This window comes from Heloderma suspectum, chromosome 1 (genome assembly GCF_057233095.1).
Source record: "Heloderma suspectum isolate Gila_16-S chromosome 1, 16-S_ref, whole genome shotgun sequence".
Classification (NCBI taxonomy): Eukaryota; Metazoa; Chordata; class Lepidosauria; order Squamata; family Helodermatidae; genus Heloderma; species Heloderma suspectum.
Window position 1 is genome coordinate 305,937,887 of NC_139458.1, and position 18,236 is coordinate 305,956,122.

At 42.5% G+C, this 18,236-nt stretch overlaps 1 protein-coding gene across 3 annotated transcripts; it reads left to right on the forward strand.

Moving 5' to 3' along the window:
- Nucleotides 1–2,262: 2,262 nt before the first annotated feature.
- SLC35A1 (solute carrier family 35 member A1) lies at nt 2,263–18,154 on the forward strand. 3 transcript variants are annotated; one of them, XM_084827073.1, is made up of 8 exons: nt 2,263–2,349; nt 6,496–6,673; nt 10,308–10,467; nt 11,353–11,505; nt 14,136–14,202; nt 14,604–14,685; nt 15,772–15,906; nt 17,596–18,154. In XM_084827073.1, the coding sequence occupies exons 1-8, from the start codon at nt 2,334–2,336 to the stop codon at nt 17,678–17,680; spliced, it is 876 nt and encodes a 291-aa protein (XP_084683199.1). In that variant the 5' UTR covers nt 2,263–2,333; the 3' UTR covers nt 17,681–18,154. The 3 variants fall into 3 exon arrangements, with proteins under 3 accessions (XP_084683199.1, XP_084683198.1, XP_084683200.1); XM_084827072.1 differs by lacking the exon at nt 14,604–14,685 and adding an exon at nt 15,223–15,399; XM_084827074.1 differs by lacking the exon at nt 14,604–14,685.
- The last annotated feature ends 82 nt before the right edge of the window (nt 18,155–18,236 follow it).

Consider the following 18,236-nt stretch of genomic DNA (forward strand, 5'->3'; position numbering starts at 1 on the left):
CTATCAGCTGACCCAAAGAGCCAAGTCCCAGCCTTACAGCCAGTTCCTTAGTCTAAGCAGTTTGCCTCTAGTGTGAGAATACAGCCTAACTTCCAGCTCCCTTTCATTTATGGCCCTTGGAACTTGATCCCTACCTTGTTTTGACTACACACCTGCCTCTAGCTGCTCTGATCCTTATTTGCTGCTCTGGAATTTGATTCCTGCCTGGCTTGGATGATGCACCTGCTTCTGATAACTTTAAAGGGCAAATTCATGGAGGATTGATTTGAGTTACAGAAACAAAAGAAATATAGATGGCATGATGCACATTCATGGTCAGTCACCAAAAAGTGGTGGGAGTGCAGGGTAGAATACTGCTAAAGTGCACATAAAAATGGTTAAAAACAAATCTGGTAGCATGCCTAAAACAACAGTAGACTCACGGAGTATACTTGGGAAAGTCACTACTTTTCCCCTGGGTTTCCCAGGTGCAAAATGAAATTAATATTTAAATACTTAACAAGATTGTAAGGACAGAAAAAAGATTAAACAAATTAATGATTGTAAGATATTTTGAAAATATTAAGTGCTACATACGTGACAGACAGTAGCAGTGTTCTAATACCACATTCCACACCATCTGGAAGAAGAGGGGAGGGAACATCACATTTCCATGAGCTGTTAGTACACAGCAGAAGGAAATAGACTCAGCATGTTTAGTTGGGCTGCTTGTTGCTTCATCCATAAAAACCACCCCAGTATATATCAGATTTCTCTCTCTCCAGGCATCCCTGGTCTTGAGCTTCTGCATTGTGGGTTGGATCTTGTCAATGTGGCTGCTACAGTTACTGCAAGTCTCAGTTTTCCCATTCTTCTTGCCAGGAGGGAGAGAGGACACAGGACCTTCCTACGTTAATATTTTTGCACCTGCATCTGAATAGCTTCTACAGGAAGCAGTTTCCAGAGAGGTAGGTGAGTTAGTCTGTTGCAGCAAAACCCACAAAGATTGTTATGGCACTTTCAAGACTTAACACATTTGTTATGGCATAAACCTTCACGGACTACAGTTCACGTTATCAGATGTAGTCCATTGTGATATCCATTGATTCAGGCTTCCCCAACCTGGTGCCCTCTAGATGCGTTGGACTAAAACTCCCAGCATCCCCCAGACACCAGGATGGGGAAGGGTGCATTGATCTATTAGAAGGGTAAAAGCACGTAAATGCTGCATGCAAGTGACTGGAGCAGAGCTGCTGTCATTGTGACTCAGCCTCAACTCCCCCCCCCCCCACCGGGAGACAATATGGGGAGAAATATACACCCTGATGGCTAATATATAAACAACAATAAAATATGTTATAGGGTTCCTTTTCTCACCATGTCTCCCCGGCCCTGCAAGATAAGGACGACGGCTGCAATCCTGTACCCACTTACCTGGGAGTAAGACCCATCGAACTTCACAATATTTACTTCTGAGTCGATAGGGATAGGATTGCACTGTAAACTACAAGGTTGCTGTAAACCACTCTCAGCCTCACTCCCTGCCCCATTTGCAAAATGGGAACAATCATATTAGACAGTTTATCCCTTCATAACGAGGGAGCGTTTGCTGGGCTTTAAAAAAAAAAAAACATTTTGCAAAGCGGGGAAAATCTGCATTTCTTTCCCCCACAAAACAAGACTAGTCTTATAAAGAACGTGCACTTCTTAGCTTTTCTCTTTCTTGACTGGAGGGGTCAATGATGTCGCCGATCACTGCAACTGAGAAAAGGCATAGAAAGCCCTGATGGTCCACGGGGAGGGGAATCCAAAATCGACAGCAGAGCACGATTTGCCCGACTGGAGATTTATGGTATCGCCCCCGCCCCCGCCACGCTGAGAGGCCGTCACGGCGTCAAAAATAACCATGTGGACAGAGGACCTGTCCGTCGAAAACGTCCTTGTGCCTTTGTTCCCTTCCATCCTCAACGACGCGGGCTCCCCTGGGGGGAAAGAGGGAGCAGCCGATAGACAACAAGGGAGAAAGCCGATCAGAAACAAAAGAAGCAAAAACAAGAGTTCCTGCAGTTTCTAACTCTTTTTTCTGCTGTTAGTACGATTTCGTCGAGCTCTAAAACGTTTTTTTAATTGTCCTGCCAATGCGCCCCGCTATCAGGATAGAGGGATTGTGAGTCTATGTTTCAGAAGCCTAGGGAAGGCCCCATCGAATTCCGCTTCCGGCGGAAAAAGTGAAGCAGCTCTATGGTTGAATTCCTCCTGTGCTGTCCGCTCTAGCCGTCCACTGCCGCTCTCTATGGTACATTGGGAGGTTTGGCGGGGCGGGCATTCGCCCGCCGATTCTTCCTCCGGATACCATGGCGCCTCCGAAAGGTAAGCGAGAGACGCCTTGCTCGGTAATCCCCTTCCCCGCTCGCACCTGAATAGTAGGATCGAAGCTGGAAGCTACCCGCGCCACTCGCAATCGTGGTGCCTCTTATACGAAAATGGAGCAGTCCGTTTCATTGAGGTGAACTGCTGGGTGTCCCCATGTTACGCGGCGGCGGGGGGGGGGGTTCTGAAGAGACCCTCCCTCTGATGTGGAACCCACCCCGATAGCGGGGGCGGGGAGGAGGTTGCCGCTCTACGAGACAAGGCGCAAAAGAAACACCCGCCAGACCGACCGGCGTCGTGCTACCTGTAAATAGCTACTCCAGGACCGTGTAGCGATTTATACAGAATACCTCTCCGTAGCTGCCTGTCGGGAGAGTATGAGTTCACTAGATGAAGAACATGGACAGTGCTGCCTTCCTTCCTTCCTTCCACCCCACCCTGCTTCCTGTACTTTAAATACATTGCAAGTTAGGGAGCGCCTAAATTCGCATGAACAGGGCTGCTGAGAGGATTTGCCTTCTAAATGGGTTGGACTACAGCCCCGATCTTCCCCAGTTAGTATGGCCAGTGGCCCCATCAGCTGTGGCGCAAAATGAATTTCCTCGCCCCACCTGTTTGTGACCAGGGCTGTGTGGGTACCTCATACTGCCCTCTTTCTTTAGGATTCCACCTGAGCCCTTATGCAAAGAACCCCCCTTTGAGGGATCTTGCCTGAGGTGTGGCCCCATATGTATTGCTTGGAAATATTGTTTAGTTTGTAAAAAAAAATAATAAGAATCCTTGGCTTGCGACAAAACACATCCACAAACCTAGGGGCTGCTTCTCCTGTTATCTTTTCATGCGAGCAGATCTACACAGGTGTTTTTTTTGCAATGTGTGAATGGCTGTTCTTGTGCCATTCGTGCTTTTTTGGTCTTGATAACTTAATCTAGAAGCCAGTCCCTGCATCTGGTTCTGTGCATAAGTGTGGATCAGACTGAAATAAGATGCTGGAACGAACATTTTTATAGAGAGCTTTGGCTTTTGGGTGGTATAAAAATGTAATAAAATAAATAAATATCAGAAAACAGGCGTATTCTCACGTGTTAAATGTAATGAAAGAAGTGATTCCAGAACTCATGCTAGAACCATGCTTTCTGTCCTTTCTGAAGATTTCAGCCAAATAGATTTACTTATGTGCAACACTTTTGATTTGTGTTGTCAAGGGCTGCTTCCAGACAAGCATTTATTGTGGTATTCCCATGCCGAGTTGACTCACATTTTATGGGGGCCCTACACAATGTTGTCATCCATTTGTAATCCTCCCATGTTTTCCCAGTGCTGCTTCCATCTTTTTTCTTACAACAGAAAGTCTGACTTCTTTGAGAAGAGTAACACACTCTCCACAGAAGTAGATGCCCTTAGTGTTACCCTTATTTCTTTTTTAAGAAGTATGGTTTTGATATGGGCAATGGCCTATTGAGCAGATGAATCTATCATAGTTCTGCACACATTCAGTGTAATCTTTCCGGTGGGTACCATTTTGATCAGTTGCCTTTTTTTATTTTTAGACATCTTTTAAGAAGCGCTGAATATTTTTTGGACTCTCTCTTTATGTAGATGTGTATATACACACCCACTGGTGAAATATTATTAAAATGAAAGAGTGTTGTAGCCTGTACTTCTATAACATTATATATATTTATGCAAGCTGTTTTGTATAATAAATGATAAGGAAAAGAAGTCCATTCCATTCACTCCTGTTTTAGCAAGGTGGTTAATACCTGTGACCAGAAAGGTCTCTTTTTAAATGATTTTTTTTAAAATTAGCATTATAGGGGTATAGCATTTTATCTGTATAATGCTACTTTTAAGAAAATGTGTTATACCTTTATATGGGTGAAATGCTATACCTTTAAAATGCTAATATTAAAAAAAACAATTTAAGGGCACAATCCTATGCACATTTAGGTGCAAAAAAGACCTACAACTCCCAGCGTGCCCCAGCCAGCCATGGTCTTTTTTCTGTCTAAACATGCATAAGATTGTGCCCTAAATGACCTTTGTGGTCACTGCCATTAGCCACCTTGCTAAAATGGTGGTGAGCGGAAAGGTTTCTCTCTCATTATTTTATATATTTATATATAATTATAGGGATATAACACTATAATACTTTTTTTCATTTAACTGGTAAATGAATTTAATATTTGCTTTAATATTTTAAAACAGCTGGAAAAGTGTTTTAGTGATACTTAAGAGATCAACTAAAACAATAAGCAGGTGATAAAAATGGTGTCCACTGTAAAGTGTATAATGAATATCTCCTGAGCTGTGATAGGTTCAGCTGCCCCTGGTAAAACCCTTTAAGGGCACAATCCTATTCAGATAGGCGGCCGCCTCTGAACTTGGAGGCAACTGCCTATCCAAAGCAGGGCAGGAGAAGCACAGAGGGGATCGTTCCCTCCGCGCTCTTCCTGCCCTGCATTTTTTGCTGTCTAACTGGGGGAGGAGGCTGCTGTATGACACACAGGATGTGTCGTACAGGCATTTCCGCCCTCCCCACCCTGGAACGCCCTCCAGGAACGCCCCATTTCAGCCGCTCCACACTCTTCTTGCAAGTGTGGAGGATGGGGCTGTTCCGCAAGGCAGCGCGGAAGTGGGGGGAGGTCGGTTCCTGGAAAACCAGATATCCTATGGCCGTCTAGCCGCTGTCTAGTGGCCGTAGGAGTGCTCCCTCCAAAGACAGAAGAGTAGCACTAAGGGCATTGGTGTGAACAGAACATAGTGGGATGTACACAGAGAAATTGCACAATAACCCCTGATAATGTGGAAAATCAATTGTAATTCTGCTTGTAGCTTACAACAGAAGAGCAATGATTTATAGCACTAGGAACCATCAGTCTGGAAGCACCCAAAGGTACTTGTGTCTTTTGCAGATTTTTCTGTTGCTCACAGTTGATCCTATTACACTGGAGTGAATGAGATTTTATCTCTAAAAGGATGTGCTTAGTTTATATGATTGCAACAGTGTGGTGTATAAATTATACCTTGCAGGAATGTTTACACAGTCAAAGGTCTAGCTCTCTTAAAAGAATAAAGTTATGAACAACAGGGCATGGCAGTTCATGGCCTGATCAGAGTAATGGTATAATGATTCATAGTGTAGAGTATTGAATAAATAGCGAAATAAAACTTTATAAATTAAGCAAACCAACAATGCGATGCAAACGTAACAGTCCTCCTTGGTGGCCAGATTTTCCATGACGTCTACTCCATTACATCTCTCTCTTATTAAGAGGCAGATGATCCTGTCATGTTTGTGTTTGCTAGTATCTTCTTACATATTGATCCTAAAATCAGTATGTGGAAATAATCCTATTAATTTGTGCTGGTCTTTATTTTCAGTTGAAGTTATGGGTGCCACATGAGGTGCTCCTTTGAAAATATCCTACTGTTAAGAGGACAGCGAAGACTGGGGGTGCTTCCAGACAAGGCTTTTATCATGCAATCACCCTGCATCATTCACAGAATGTTAGGGGGGTGGGGGGTGTCAAACAACATCTCCTTCCACTTGTAACCCTCCCATGTTTTCCTCTTCTGTCTTTTCCTTCCTCCAAAAACCTGTTAAGGAGGAAAAGACAGAATAGCTGCACAATGTCTTTCAGCTGGCAGCGCTTGGAGCCATCTGTCTGGAAAGCACCCTATGATAAGGGTGTGGCCATTTAGAGCCCTGGCCCCACCCTTCTGTGCTAGGGGATCAGCAGTGATGCCATGGCACTGGAGAGAAGTCCCAATGAAGGGCAGAAGTACCCCCAAATGGGCCTTTTAGTGAGGAAGAAAGTTGGAGCCCCTCATAGAGCACCCTAAGGGCAGTCAGAGTAGCTCTCGACCTAGCTCTGATGAAAAGTTGTTCCAGCAAGACAGCAATGTTTAAGGGAAGCTGAAGCAGACGTGACAAAGTTGGATAGCTCTGCCCACTTGCATCGTATCTTTGAAAGGCCTGCCAATGCAATAGGCTTGCCATACCATTTGAAATCTAGAATTCTACTGCTTTAAAGCCTTGGGTTGTTTTCTCAGGTCAGAATGGCACAGGTGGCTTTACTTCCAGCTCTGCTGTCAAGGTGGTTTGCCTCTCCTATCTTACAGAGCGATGCTTTTGTTTTTCAGAAAATGTCAGTTTGCTTTTTAAGTTGTACTGCTTGACGGTGATGACCTTGGTAGCTGCGACATATACGGTAGCCTTGCGATACACGAGAACAGCAGAAACAATACTGTACTTTTCAACTACAGCCGTCTGTATTACGGAAGTTATCAAGTTATTCCTAAGTTTGGGTATTTTAGCAAAGTAAGTATGAGTGCTGATGAGCATATTGGAGTGGTGCATTTGCTCATTTTCTCTTATGTTTCATTTATTTCTACTTTTAAAAAAATCTTTGCTTGTTTTCTATGCTTCTTGCTGTGGTTCATGTGTACAGGAGGCTTCTGTAGGCAGATAGTACTTCTCTGAAAGATCAGTTTCAAAGCAAGTGAAAACATGCACATTTTAGTTTCCTTTTCCAAATCTCTCCTCTGAGCAGTTCGATCAGTGAACGTCACCATCTGGGTTCTTTCTCATTGTTTTGGATAAAGTTCAAGATGTCAGTATGGATTAAGTGCAGAATCTTGTCTTGAAGTTATTTCAGTTGGTGTAGGCATGATTCTTCAGAGTTATTCAAGGAGAACTTGCATCCTTACTAACGTGGCATTTAAGGGTTAGAAGCAATCCACAGAACAGTGTTGTACTATTTGCCCCCAAATGTGTTGGTGATAAATGTTGGGCTTCTGAGACATAACTTCAAACTTTGATTCTGATCTAAATTTCACACAACTCATGTGACCAATTTCCTCATTGATGTCAGTTTCTAGGAGAGCTCTGAACCTTCAGTGGAGACGTACATGTCACAGTACCAGTGCAGATAAGACGTCCCTTTGGATGAATGGGTTTGGTCATACGCAGACATAATGCTTACCATGGGTGGTTTTTCTTAAGCGCTATGTTTGAATACCTAAATAATAGTTAAGGATAGGCTGCAAACCACAATGTAAAACTTATATCCTAAAGTGAGTTTGCAAATCTTGGTTTGTTTCAAGCATGTTTAAATGTTAGGTTAATAGGAACATAAAAGCCATGCTGGATCAGACAAGGATCCATCTCATCCAGCATTCTCTTCATACAGTGGCCAACCAGATGCCTTTGGGAAATCCCCAAATAGAGCATGAGTGTAACAGCAACCATTAAGACAGTTTCTCTCCCTCTGTAGCCTCTTTTTGAGCATGGTGATGGTGTCTTTCTGTACATGCCTTCTGGGGGCAGGGAGGGTTTAGTTCAGCAAGCTAAATGATGTTTTCCCTATACATTCAGGATCTTAACCACTGTTAAGGCAAGAAAGCCTGTTTAGCACTAACCATAGCTAAGTGTGATGTCTGCACTGGGTGTTGTTTTTAGCAGAAAACTATCATAGGTGAAGCCAGCAGTCAAAAAGACTTAAACCTCTTCTCTTGCAGTTCTTTCTGCCCTGCTCCCCTCCACCCTGCCATTCAAAAGGAGCATGTGAACATAGGAAGCTGCTTTACACTGAGTCAAACCATTGGTCCGTGTAGCCTGGTATTGTCAACAATGACTGGCAGCGGCTCTCCAGGATTTCAGGCAAAGCTCTTTCTCAGCCCTAACTGGAGATGCCAGAAATTGAACCTGGGACCTCCTGCATGCAAAGCATGTGAAACAGTCCCCTACTGTAATGTTGTAGCCCCTTCTTTTGCAGATGTATTACATTCACTTCTTTTGTAAAGGATACATGGTAGGGGGCCCTAAAATGGGGGGGGGGTTAATACCTGGGGTTTCTGTGTGTGTTTCTAGCATAACACGCCCTCTCCTCAGCATCACTGAATCCCAAAGTTGAGAAGCAAGAGGCAAAAGGTAGGTCACTAGCTATGAGTAGCTTTTTTGAGGCCTGGTTTCAACTGCGTAATCATTTGCTTATCCTGTAATTATGGGGAACGCATGAAAAATGGCCATTCGTGCTGTGCTGACTCCAAATGCTTAATTACTGTCCTATCAAATTCATAAATGATATACTGAGTCTTGAAAATGTGTTCCAGAAAAGCCCAGCTGTCTTGTTAGTTAGTTTGAACAAACAAGCACAAACTAGATCATGGACTTTTAAAATGAGTGGGGAAGCGTGCCCGCCTCTTCCGTTTTTATTCCACAACCCATGATCGGCTCCTTCATAGGATGTGGAGTGCAATGTCTGAACCTGGGCTGCTGGCTTGTTGAAGGGTTAAACAATCTAGAGGTTAGCCCAAGGTTTGTTGTTGGGTTAACTGCTGGGTCATTTAGCCCGTCAACAACCCAGAGGTCCGGATTTGGATGTCATGCTCTACAACCCAGCAAGCTCCCTGCAGCAGTTCCTTCTCTGGCCCATGTATGGCCAGACTGGTCTCCCCTTTGCTATGACGTTCTTCTCGGGAGGTAGGGGCTGCAGTCTCCCCGTGGCTATCCCCACCCCCACCCAGTATTTGTGCTGTTTGCGATGAGATCAGTAATTGCCTCAGATATTTTGAAAAGTTGTGATTACAATTTATTTTGCAGGACATAACATCATATATTATAGCTCAACCAAACTGGAAACCAAGCTACGAAGAAGGAGCTTATGGTGGGTTGTGGGGTGAAAGCAGAAGAGGTGATTGTGCTGAAGGCAGTGTGCCCACTCTCTGCTCGTGCACGTTGCCATTATATGTGAACAGCCTCATTCTGATCTCGGGACCTGTCCATGCTTTTGAAATTGCATATAATTTTGACACATCCATCCTATATCCATTTTTCCTACACCAATCATCGATTAATGGCAGTTTTGGTTTTAACCCATTTTTACAGATGACCATGCTTTCTCCTGCCAAAAGGTTGCCTACAACAGCTTTCCCCAAGTTGCCTGTCAGATGTGTTGGACTACAACTCCCCTCACCCCCAGCCAGCATTGGCCATGCTGGCTGGGGCATGTTGGGAGTTGTAGTCCAACATGTTTGGAAGGGCCCAGGTTGGGGAAGACTGACTCTGTAATTCTTTCTTTGCTCCTTTCCCAAAGGCATTTAGGGCCTGCGGAGTTCTGGGAATAGGGTCACCAAGTCTGTCTTGAATTGTTCCTACCACTTGCCTCCGCAAGAATTTTTGAGCTACTTTACAGTGTCACCAAATGTGTAAAAGCTGGTGTTCTGGGCATAACACTGCCAATGCTGATTAGATCCAGTAGCTTAATCTGTTGTATCCTAGAAGGCATATAATTCCATTGGTAGATCCCTTAATAAAAATGATCTCTAACTGCATTGTTAGAGGAAGTTGTAAAACAGACAGCTGGAGTTTTATCTTCCTTCTGGCGCTGTCCATTGGAGTGTCTTCCTTATTGTTTTAGTAATTAATTGATTGATTAATTGAAAATGATTTTTCGGATGCATTTAAGGGTGGAAGTCCCTCACTTCCATCACCCTGAAGGCGACACAGATGGCTACAGTTGGGCAGCCATGTGTCTTGTTGGTGGGGAAAGAATGTGAATTAAAAGCTTGCCAGGAAAATCAACAAGACTGTTTCTTCCCTCCACTTATTGGCTTCTTCTGCTTTGTCATTCTGGAAGGGCTTGAAGATTGACCCAAGGACATTAGTGATTGTAAGTTGCCTGGAGTGCCATTTTTGGTAGAAAGGCAGGGCACAAGCCAAATAAATAAATAAATAAATAAAAGTGCCTTAGCCATGGTGTGCGGCGAGCCCTTCCCAGAAATTGAGTTGCCTTGTGCTGATGTGACAGGGAGTCAACTGGAGGTCGTGAGCAGAGGGCCTCTCCATAGGGCAATTTCTGGATGATTCCCGTTCTGCTGTACTTACCAGTTGTTAAATAGCTACAGTAATACTTATCTTTCCTGAAAACAACTTCCCACTTTTTTCCCCCCAGAGAGACTGGAAGCCTGGGTAGACTGTTGACATCTTTAAAGGAAAACGTCTTGGGCAGCCCTAAAGAACTACTCAAATTAAGCATCCCATCTCTTGTGTATGCCATTCAGAACAATATGGCCTTCCTGGCTCTTAGCAATTTGGATGCAGCCGTTTACCAGGTAATTGTGGAAGCAAGCTACAGAAACCGTAACTGTTAGGAAGCAAGCTACAGAAGCCTGAACCAGGTCAGCTATAAGGGCGAGTTCATACAGGCGTGCTTCTCATCAGTGGCGGCAATTTGCACATATGAAACAATCCTTGCAAACTGAGCACTGCAGACAGAGCTTTTACATTGTCCAACGGCAACGGAAAGACAGCACCTTTTCGGTGGAAATGGCTCATACTATCAGCTCCAAGTCACAGAAGGGACAAGTCAACAAGGGATGTACATGCTAATCTTTCCTAAGGATGCACTTGTAAATCTTTCCTAATTATTGTGGGTCATTATTATTTTTTTGGTAACTAATAGATTGTTTCACAGGATAGCGTCACTGCTAAAAAATGAACGGGAAAAGTTAAATCCAGTCGGTAAAATTCAACCTAAGTCCTCCTTTGGGTCTACTGTAAGTAGGACTTACATTGGATTATGTTGGATTTTACCCACTGGGTTGGATCCAGACTTAGAGTACACCCATTGAAATCAATTGGACTTGCATTAGTTATCACAAACTTAAGTGCCATTGGTTTTAAGAGAGTTTCGGCTATGGGGAGGTATAGAAATGTAATATAATATTAATAATGGGTCTACTCTAAGTATGACTAAGTCTGGGTCCAACCCAATAAGTTTAGAACATGGGAAGTGTGTTAAACAGATGATTGCCTTTGCTGCCGTGCTCTTAATACCTTTGTAACTAAATACACCACTTCCAGAGGGGTAGCCATGTTCGTATCTTGCAGCAAAAACAACAGTCTTGTGGCAGCTTCAAGATGAACACATTTGTATTGGTATAACTTTTCATGGATGCTGTCCATAAACCACATGACCTTTTTATCTGGCGTTTTAGGTGACATATCAGTTGAAGATCCCATGCACTGCCTTATGTACAGTCTTAATGCTGAACCGCTCTCTCAGTAAACTGCAGTGGTTCTCAGTCTTTATGTTGTGTGGTGGAGTCACACTTGTTCAGTGGAAGCCAGCGCAGGCTACAAAAGTTCAGGTAAGGTTTATCACTAGGAGCCTTTCTCCATACCTGTCTTCTGAAATCTAGAATGGCTGTTTACGCATCGAGGCATAATTTCATTGAACGGAGACTCTGGAAGCACATACTGCATACTGAAAGGTTCACAAGAAGCACACGTTCATTTATATTTCCCACTTCATTTCAGTATCTGCATGTGGAATTGTAACCGGAAACGGCTTCAGACAGAGTTCTAGATATAGGAGCACAAATGGACATAGCTGTTCTTTCCTTTGCAAATACTGTGTGCTGGTTAGCAAATGCATAATGTGAAAAATACTTGTCATTTTCCATGAAAATGGAATACTGGAAAGCTTTTACATGACTGTTTTGAACAGATGGAAACAAAGGTTCACTTGGGGAGATTTCGGGGCAAGACAGATTATGCATTTGTCGGGCAACAGCAGTGGAGGATTTGCCTCACTCCATTTTTGAATGTCGGCTATACTCTGATATCAGAGAATACCATCTAGAACCTAGAGAAATGAGGCACTGGAATGCGAAAGAAAAATTAATCTGTCTCCTACAAGGAACCAATCAGTATGTAACTTGGAGAGTACCTTCCTTTGCAATAAAGGCTTCTAGCCTTAGAAAAAGATATCTGGATTCTATCTCAGTTAACTGTGGTAGAGATTCTGAGCCTTAAGGGGAAAAAAGTCACATTGGTATGTATTTCCTCAGTTTTTAATTTGTATTGCTTTTAGAATACTTTTAATCTTAATTCCTAGCTATGTTTTAGTAAAGTTCAAATAATAAATTCTGTCCTATGTATAATTTTATGTGGAGTTTTAAATTATATTTTGTTTTGTTCTCTTTTAATATGGTCTCTAGTTCTGTGTTTACTTTTATGTGGGACTTTAAACATATTTCACTTTGTTCTCTTTTGATATGGTATTTGGAATAATTCAATACACTCTGTTCATTTCAATATTTAAACACAGATATTCTGAGCGACCTAGTGCAGGGATGGGCAGACATCAGGTTGTAGAATCTACTTTGTTTTTCACTGGAACCTTGAGGTCCACCAACGTAAGTCAGGTGCAAAAGACATATAGTTTGAATTGAAGAATTCTGAGTTCAGGAATTTATTTTGAGTTTGAGAACTGAACTGAGCTCACAGTCCTTCCACGCACAAATCCACTCCTGGTCCCCCTTCCCCAGCTTTCTTCAATTCAGCAGTATTTCTTCAATGTATACAGCAATATACATTGCAGGTGGAGAGAATAATTTTGTTGTTGCCATTGTTAAACAATTGGGAGTCCGAAATCCTTGCTGGTCCACTTCAGAGATGGACCAGTGGGACCCAGTCTGTATTCTGCCCACCCCTGACCTAGTGTACCGTAGTGACTAGTACTCTGAGCCTTGAACCATGGGAAAACCTTGTTTCTACACCACACTGACTAGATTGGGGTGTAGGACCCACAGCCCAGTCTAGCCCACAGAGCCCCCTAGGGGAATGTCTTAGGCTGCCCTCTCACTTGTAACATGAGTTGTTGAAAGGGTTACCGAGATTGTGTATATCAACCACTTTGAACATTCTAAATCCCATATTAATGCTAAGTATTAATAATAAATTATCATCACCTGTTTCAACCCATCTCATTTCTTATTATCCACTAAAGATGAGCTACATTTGCCATGCAATTTTAAGCTGGAAAATTGCAGTATGGTGTGCAAAATTGTAAGCCAGTTGGTCAGCTTCTGTGCAGGTGACAGAGATATACCCTCTCCTTCTTCCCTAAGTCAGATTTGGTAAAAAAAGAAACTTAAACTGAAATCCTATGCACACTGAATTTGGGAGTAAACCTCTGGGACTTACTGGGGCTTGTTTTTGAGTACACATGCTGATAAAGACCTATCCTTCTAGTATGTATCCAAAAATAACAGTTACATCCTGACCCTCAAGTACTTAGAACTTTCCCTCTAAAATAAGAATTCCGGGCAACTGAAGGTGATAGTTTAAATCAGTGTCAATTTGTGAAAAACGAACAAATCTGGATTGTCCACAATTCTGAAGGGTCTTTAAACACATAACACACATATTGGAAGCCATTTTGGCTTAGGTGTATTACTGACCCAGGGAATTCTCATCAAATATGGTGAATACTATGGCTTTCCTTCTTTTATGAGTGGTAGCTTTTATTGATTGAAGTGTTGTAACATGTTACTGATTTAGTTTAGCAGAAGCTTCACCTAATCAACTAGAAATCTTTAACTGATGAGTTGTCTCTTTCAAGGATATGACCATAAGCACATCCGTGTTACACCTGACCAAACATACACGACTTATTTGTTTAATAACAAGACCTTACAAAGCAGAGGTGAGACTTGCAAGGCAGCTTCATTAAACAAGGAACCACGCAAGACAGAAATAAGAAAAAACTGAGGCTTTTGCCTTTTTGGTTATTTCCAGAAAGATTATGCATTTATTTTCCCCACAGGCAATGAGTGAACAGCAAATCAAATTCTGTAGTTTAACTCCTACACAGATGATATAGGATGGCCCGAGGCTAGTTTTATTGTTATAATAAATTTGTGTTCCGACTTAGCTTTTGGAAGTAACTGCTGCCACCAGTTATAAACTGTCTCCCTTTTTGTTTGTTCTTTAGGTGGAACAGAGTCCTTTGATAGGCTTTGGTGCAATTGCTATTGCTGTTTTATGTTCAGGATTTGCAGGTAAGACAGGCAGCACGAATCTGTCTATAACTATAGCTAGACCGACAGCTCAGGCCCTTTTCTTGCGTTACATTTGTAGCTTAGGAACCATTACAGCACAGCTCCTTCCTGCGATGCTCAGGTCACATGAGAAACTCTGAGCCTTGTGGGAATGTCCTCCCTGCCCCAGTGACACCCCCTCCCAGAAATGGATTTAGTGCAGGTGTAGCACAGCCCCAGATTCTCATGTTACATTTGCAGTGTGCACTTTGGTAGGTCCCGTGCAGCAAAATTAACATAAGAAGGGAGCTTATGTCATGTATAGCAGAACCCTTCAACCTATAGAATCATGATCTTGGTGGAACATATGGAGCGTTCCTTCCTCTCCTAAGCACAGGGTTGATTCTTTTGGCTCAATGCAGCTGTTGGGGGAAGACAGAGGTATCTGCACAGAGGGCTCCATGGATGCAGCAGGGGAATCGCCATGCATGACTTCCCACGCAGGTATCATTATAAAGACTCTGCACAGAATTGTTTTAATAGAGGTAACATGGATAGAATAGAAGTAACGTGGATTTAGAAAAACAGCAAGAGACAGTTCTGTTCTATAAGATTTTGTAATAATAAACGCTGGAACTGATGGCATATTATACAGTGGCTTGAATCCAGGATCTGCCTTCCTCAAGAGGAAGGCTCCCCTTGTGCAATATCCCTCTGCCCAGTTTGGGGGGATCCGTTCTCCCCCCACACCACAGCTCAGCCCATTCCGCAGTCTCTTGGCTCCATAGCATTTTCAGGGGGCTGGAGGGGGTGGGGAAGTCCATTTCCGTCTGTACAGTTGATCCAGCTCAAATCTGGATCCAACCCGAGATTCGTACGTTCCACAGCAATCATTTTTACATTGCACAGAATTAGACTATTGTTTTAGACCAAACTATTAACTGCCTTTACATTAAAAGTGTCAGAATGTTCACTCTGGTTTTCCTCATTTTATACTATATGTTAGTTTCTGTTTATCTTTCCCTCCCCCCTTGCTTTCAGGGGTATATTTTGAGAAGGTGCTAAAGAGTTCAGATACATCTTTATGGGTCAGGAACATTCAGATGTACCTCTCTGGAATTGTGGTGACCTTGGTTGGTGTCTACATGTCTGATGGAGCTCAAGTAATGGAGAAGGGTTTTTTCTATGGCTACACACATTATGTCTGGTTTGTCATCTGTAAGTGTCTTTAGCATTTTGCCTTAAATTCTGGTTGCCCAGCTCTTGAAACATTTTTTTTTTTTTTAACCTAAGCCAAAGGTATATGATATCAGTTCCTGGAAATATGATTAAACCAATGGGTTGTATCTCATGTTAGTCTAATTTAAGTCCCATTCATTTCAATTAGTCTACTCTAAGTAGGACTAACATTTGGGTACAATTCAGTGCCAGGTTTTGGTAGTCCACAAGGCTGCCATCAACAAAAAAAATGACACTAAAGAGGTGTTTTCTTACCCGTTTCTTTGAACCAGACTACATTATGAAATAGCTCTTTATGCCAAGACGTTGTTTGACACTTCATTAACGAGCGCCCCTCCTTTTGCTCCCTAGTTCTTTCCAGCGTTGGAGGCCTCTACACTTCAGTTGTTGTCAAATACACAGACAACATTATGAAAGGCTTTTCAGCAGCGGCAGCCATTGTTCTTTCTACTGTTGCGTCAGTCATTCTCTTCGGCTTACAGATAAGTAAGTTGCTTTTGGTCAGGGTTTAAGCAGCCTCGTTACCTCAAGTAAGCATTGTGGCCCAGTCTTAGGAGCTGTTCTGCTGCCATGCTTGTTTAGCATTGGCTTGAATCTAAGAACATAAGAACAGTGCTGGATCAAACCAAAGGCGTATCTAGTCCAGCATTCTGTTTCCACAGTGGCCAACCAGATGCCTAGGAGAAGCCCACAAGCAGGACAAAAGCACTTTAGCTCCCTCCTGCTTGTGTGTCCCCAGCAACTGGTGTTCAGAATGACTGCTGTTCATTGTTATATTGTTTGGCAGCGTGGTGGTATTTCCAGTTCAATGAGGACAACCTACTGACAAAACATCGTAGGTCACCAATGCTAGGCTGGCAACACCCACTCTTGCCAGATGTGGCAAAGCAAAAAAAGTCCACTTCAGTATCAAGTAGTGTTAGAAGTACACTGCAATAGAATAAACAAGTTTCTTACTAAGAAAGCGAAGAGAGCATGTGTTTCCATACTTGGCTTAGATTTCCAATGGCTGCTACTCAAGGCTTAGCCTTTAAACAATGTTTTTCCAATGCCTAATGCAAAAAGTGGCTCCTACGAGAGAAGCAGTTGTACTACTGAGTCACAAACCAAATTAATTTGAACCTTCATTGCCACCTGTATATGCTTGATTTTTTTTGGCACTGCGCTATGGGGAGATAATGGGACAGCAACGCTGTACTGATTCAGCAGTATGGGGAAAACTACTTATTGGTATTTCATATTTAGGAAGATTCCATAAAGTGGGTGAGCGCATAGTCAATCAACAGTGACATCCAATGTTCTGTGGACTAATGAAAGCTGAAAGAAAGCTGTGGATGCTTGATTAAATCTTGAAAACTACCACATTGGAATGAATGAAGCAGAACGTATTGAGATGGGGAACACTGTTTTGCTGGGGGCACAAAGCAAATTTGGATGGACCATTTCCATTGCATATTTTGCTGTAGTTCCACTAAGGATACTAGCATAGTTGTAGAAAGGCATCAACACCAATTGTACATTAGAATTCCTGTTGAATTTCGAAGTTAGAATATGTGATTCCTCATCTCATGAAAAAGATTGCAGTTCCAGATCATTTGTTTCCTTTTTAGCAATAAGGCTTTAATAGCCGTGAAAGGCTGTTGCATGCAGGCATATATGTTGCTCAGTACCCCTTCATACTCAGGCCCATAGCTGAATGTTTAACTGCCTCCATTGAGAAATATTTTGTTTTTGATTACATCATGAGAAAACAACGGCAGTTTCACACATGCAGATAGTTGCTTGATCTTCCAGTCACTGAGTGATAGGTGCTGCATGTGTGAACTCTGCCTACAGTTCCTCATTTATTCTTTCTTAAGGTATCTGTTATGTTGTAATTTAAGATATTGTTAACACTATATTGGGTGTATTAACTAATGTGTGATAAGCAAAAAACCGTAAGATGAAAAATAAGAGGCTAATCCATGTAGGCAACTTGTGGCCCTCCAGATGTTTTGGCCTACAACTCCCATCCTCCCTCACCATTGGGTATGCTGGCTAGGGGTGATGGGAGTTGTAGGACAAAATATCTGGAGGGCCACAAGTTGCCCACCCTGCGCTAGATTCTATCAGGCAAGGTACTTCATGCCTCTTCCCTCCGAATTCTTACTATGCGCTTTGTTTTTCCCCTTCTAGCCATAACCTTCTCTCTTGGTGCGTTCATTGTATGTATTTCAATATATCTGTATGGATTGCCTCGACAAGACACGACAAAAATTGAGCCAGTAGAAACAAAAGTGTCAAAAGAGAATCTTCTTAATGTGTGACATTTGCACGAAGAGCAGAAAATACAGTACAAACATAGAAAAGACTTGACATGGGTGTGTTTTCCCTTTTTCTTTTTATAATTAGCCTTAAACTGTTTATGGAAGACTTTTCTGCTTGAACTAAAAAAGTGAAGTAAACCATTAGGAAAATGAAGGCTTACACTGGAGGATGGATACTTCACTAAGTTGTGAAGCACTGTTTTTCATGTAAAAGTATGTCCTGTTTTTGTGTTGGACTATGAAGATCCTATTTGCCAAAAAAGAATGAAGGAATGTATATATTGTATATAAAATAAAGAGTGGTATGCCACTGGAATTCACTTTGATGTACCACACGATATGGATTCTCTGCAGGCAGAAATATCTATTGGAAGAGCTCTTGCAAGGAGAGCTGCTATATTTACTAAATTGATCATTCAACTTTAAAATATTTTTGTCACATTTTTGTTGCATAAACGTCCTCTGTGTGTGTGTGTGTGTGTGTGTGTGCGCGCGCGCGCGCCTAGCTTT

Excerpts from the sequence above, each read along its gene's own strand:
- SLC35A1 (XM_084827072.1), top strand. Across the intron at positions 6,674-10,307 it reads AGTTTGGGTATTTTAGCAAA|AGAGACTGGAAGCCTGGGTA; the intron begins GTAAGTATGAGT and ends TTTTCCCCCCAG. Across the intron at positions 11,506-14,135 it reads CGCAGGCTACAAAAGTTCAG|GTGGAACAGAGTCCTTTGAT; the intron begins GTAAGGTTTATC and ends TTTGTTCTTTAG.